We start from the raw sequence: 2,500 nt of genomic DNA on the forward strand, positions 1-2,500 counted from the left end.
TCTACTTGTCACATGTTCTGCTGGTCACATGATCTACTGGAGAACCATCGTCAGTCGGCCCTCGTTTCAGTCGGCCTCCTGCAGGAAACCCCGTTTAACCCTGCGGCGCTCTGCAGTGGACTCGTGTCTGTTTTGGTCTTTACGTGACAAATTATGAACCCAGTCAAGACAAATAACTCTGACCTTAACTGAACATATTCATGCATTTAGGAGGAAGAAAGCTTTTTCAGTCTCCAGTACGTCTTATTATGGGGTGTAATGGCCAGTGTGACCTCTAGGGGTCACTGTGTGCTTCTACTGCCGCGTCATGATGCCGCCATGTACTTCACTTTATGTTCCCGTTAAAGTCACAATGACCTTCAGATGTTCTCTGACCCACAAACCAATGTGCTTGTGTGTGTCGTTGTTCGTGTGTGTGTGTGTGTGTGTCTGTGCTGACGTGTTTACCTGTCTTGTGGGGACATGAACGTATCACACAGTCACATTGTGGGGACTATCTTTTTTATGGGGGGGACATCATGTAAATCATGACAATGTAGGGTAAAGACTTGGTTTAAGGTTTGGGTAAGTCTCAAAGACATTCATGTAACTGTGTGTGTGTGTGTGCGTGTGCGTGTGTGTGTGACCTCAGCGCTGCCCTGTCCAGTATAATATGACACCAGCAGCAGAAGGTAAAAGCTTAATGTTTTTAGGAACAATAATCCATTTTGCTGCAATGCCACTGCAATGCAACACCCCCTTTGTCTCGTTCAGGGATGCTCCCCCGTGTGTGTGTGTGTGTGTGTGTGTGTGTGGTTGTGTGTGTGTACAAATATTTGAGGGGGACAGATGAAAGGGCGATTGTCTCGTCTCCTGTCAGAGGTTGAATGATGGAACGAGGGAACGGGGCCGAGAGAGAAAGATGAGACAAAGTGAGTCAGCTCACCTTTTTCTTCTTCTTTTTTTTGTCTCTGTTTGATGTTTTTCCTGTTTTTGCGATTTATAAACTAATTGGTGATTTCTGACCTCCACCGAGAAGCTGCTGCGGTTTTTTGTTTTTTTTGCCGATCGGCTCTCTGATTCACGGCCGACCGAGGCCATAAATCTGACAGCCGCCCGGCATCGTACCGCCGGACGTGCAGGCGGTCGAGCGTTCAGCGACTCAAGAGACGGTTATTTCCCTCAGGAGGTGGTGGAGGCCAAAAACAGAGCTGAAAGAGAGACAATGTACCTTCACCAGCTTTAAGACATGAAGCAATGGCTCCTATACAACCAGAGGAGTCGCCCCCTGGTGGTCGGGAGACAGAATGCAGCTGTAACACATGAATCATTGTTGCTTCCTGGTTGTTACATTCTAATCTCTCTTTCTAATGTCTTTCCAGCTCCATGGACCAATCATCATGAGACTCCTCAACAACCCCCTCTCCTCGCTCCTCCCCCTCCTCCAGTGCCCGCCCCTCCCTCTGCGCCATCGCTGCCGCCTGTCAACCCTCTCGGCCAATGGCGGCTCGGCGTCGCACAGACGCCTCAGCACTGATGGCCCCGCCCCTCGGCCCGTGATTGGGCAGGACTCGGTGGCGGTGGCGGGCCGCTCCTACCCCCGCGACGACTTCACCAACGTCACGCCGAGGATCTTGGCCAAGGTCGGCCGCGACCTCCACAACCAATCCAACCATCCTCTGTGGCTGATCAAGGAGCGAATCAAAGCTCACTTCTACAGGTACGCTTTGAGTCGAGGGGATGTCCTCCATCTTGTTTTGACTCAATCATCTCCTAAGTGGAAAAGAAATACTCATGATACCTCTGGATTATACTTAACTCGAGTAAAAGTACTCAGTTATTCGTGTACAAAGGTTTATTCAGACCCAAGCTTGTTTTTGTTTCTGTCCCTCGTTGTTTGTTTGTTTGTTTACTTGTGTGTGGTCATGAATAACAATAACAACAACATGTCTCACAGTGCGTACATTGGTCGGGGGGGGAACCCGCTGTTCTCCGTCCATGACAACCTGAGCCCGGTGGTCAGTGTGGAGCAGAACTTTGACAGGTCAGCAGCTCCGTTAGCGATTGGTTAATATATATATATATATATATATATATATATATATATATATATATATATATATATATATATATATATATATTTATTTATTTATTTATTTATTTATTTATATATATTTATTTATTTATTTATTTATATATATATATATACAAACATATACATCTCTTCTGTGGTTTGATTGACAGCTTGCTGATCCCGCCCGGCCACCCCAGCAGGAAGCGAGGAGATAACTACTACCTGAACAGGTGAGAGGCGCTGCTCACCACCCACAATGCACCTCTTCTGTAGTGACGTCTGCTCCTGTTCAATTTACCTAAAGTATCCTCATCTACATGTAGTAAAAGTACATACGTATCTGTTCCAGGAAGACGATGCTACGCGCCCACACCTCCGCCCACCAGAGGGAGCTGGTGAGCTCCGGGCTCGACGCCTTCTTATTGGCCGGAGACGTTTACAGGCGGG

At 47.5% G+C, this 2,500-nt stretch overlaps 1 protein-coding gene across 1 annotated transcript in view; it reads left to right on the forward strand.

Moving 5' to 3' along the window:
- fars2 (phenylalanyl-tRNA synthetase 2, mitochondrial) overlaps positions 1 to 2,500 on the forward strand; it is a 41,887-nt gene that overhangs the window by 5,810 nt on the left and 33,577 nt on the right. Inside the window, exons 2-5 of the mRNA XM_068581344.1 lie at positions 1,362 to 1,699; positions 1,937 to 2,023; positions 2,224 to 2,283; positions 2,403 to 2,500. The exon at positions 2,403 to 2,500 is cut by the window's right edge and continues 71 nt beyond it. Of these exons, the coding sequence (XP_068437445.1) occupies positions 1,380 to 1,699; positions 1,937 to 2,023; positions 2,224 to 2,283; positions 2,403 to 2,500 (565 nt within the window). The 5' untranslated portion in view covers positions 1,362 to 1,379. The remainder of the gene's footprint in view (positions 1 to 1,361; positions 1,700 to 1,936; positions 2,024 to 2,223; positions 2,284 to 2,402) is intronic.

The sequence above is a fragment of the Clinocottus analis genome, unplaced genomic scaffold, assembly GCF_023055335.1.
Source record: "Clinocottus analis isolate CAN_PGR_092001 unplaced genomic scaffold, fCliAna1.0.p SCAF_18, whole genome shotgun sequence".
Classification (NCBI taxonomy): Eukaryota; Metazoa; Chordata; class Actinopteri; order Perciformes; family Cottidae; genus Clinocottus; species Clinocottus analis.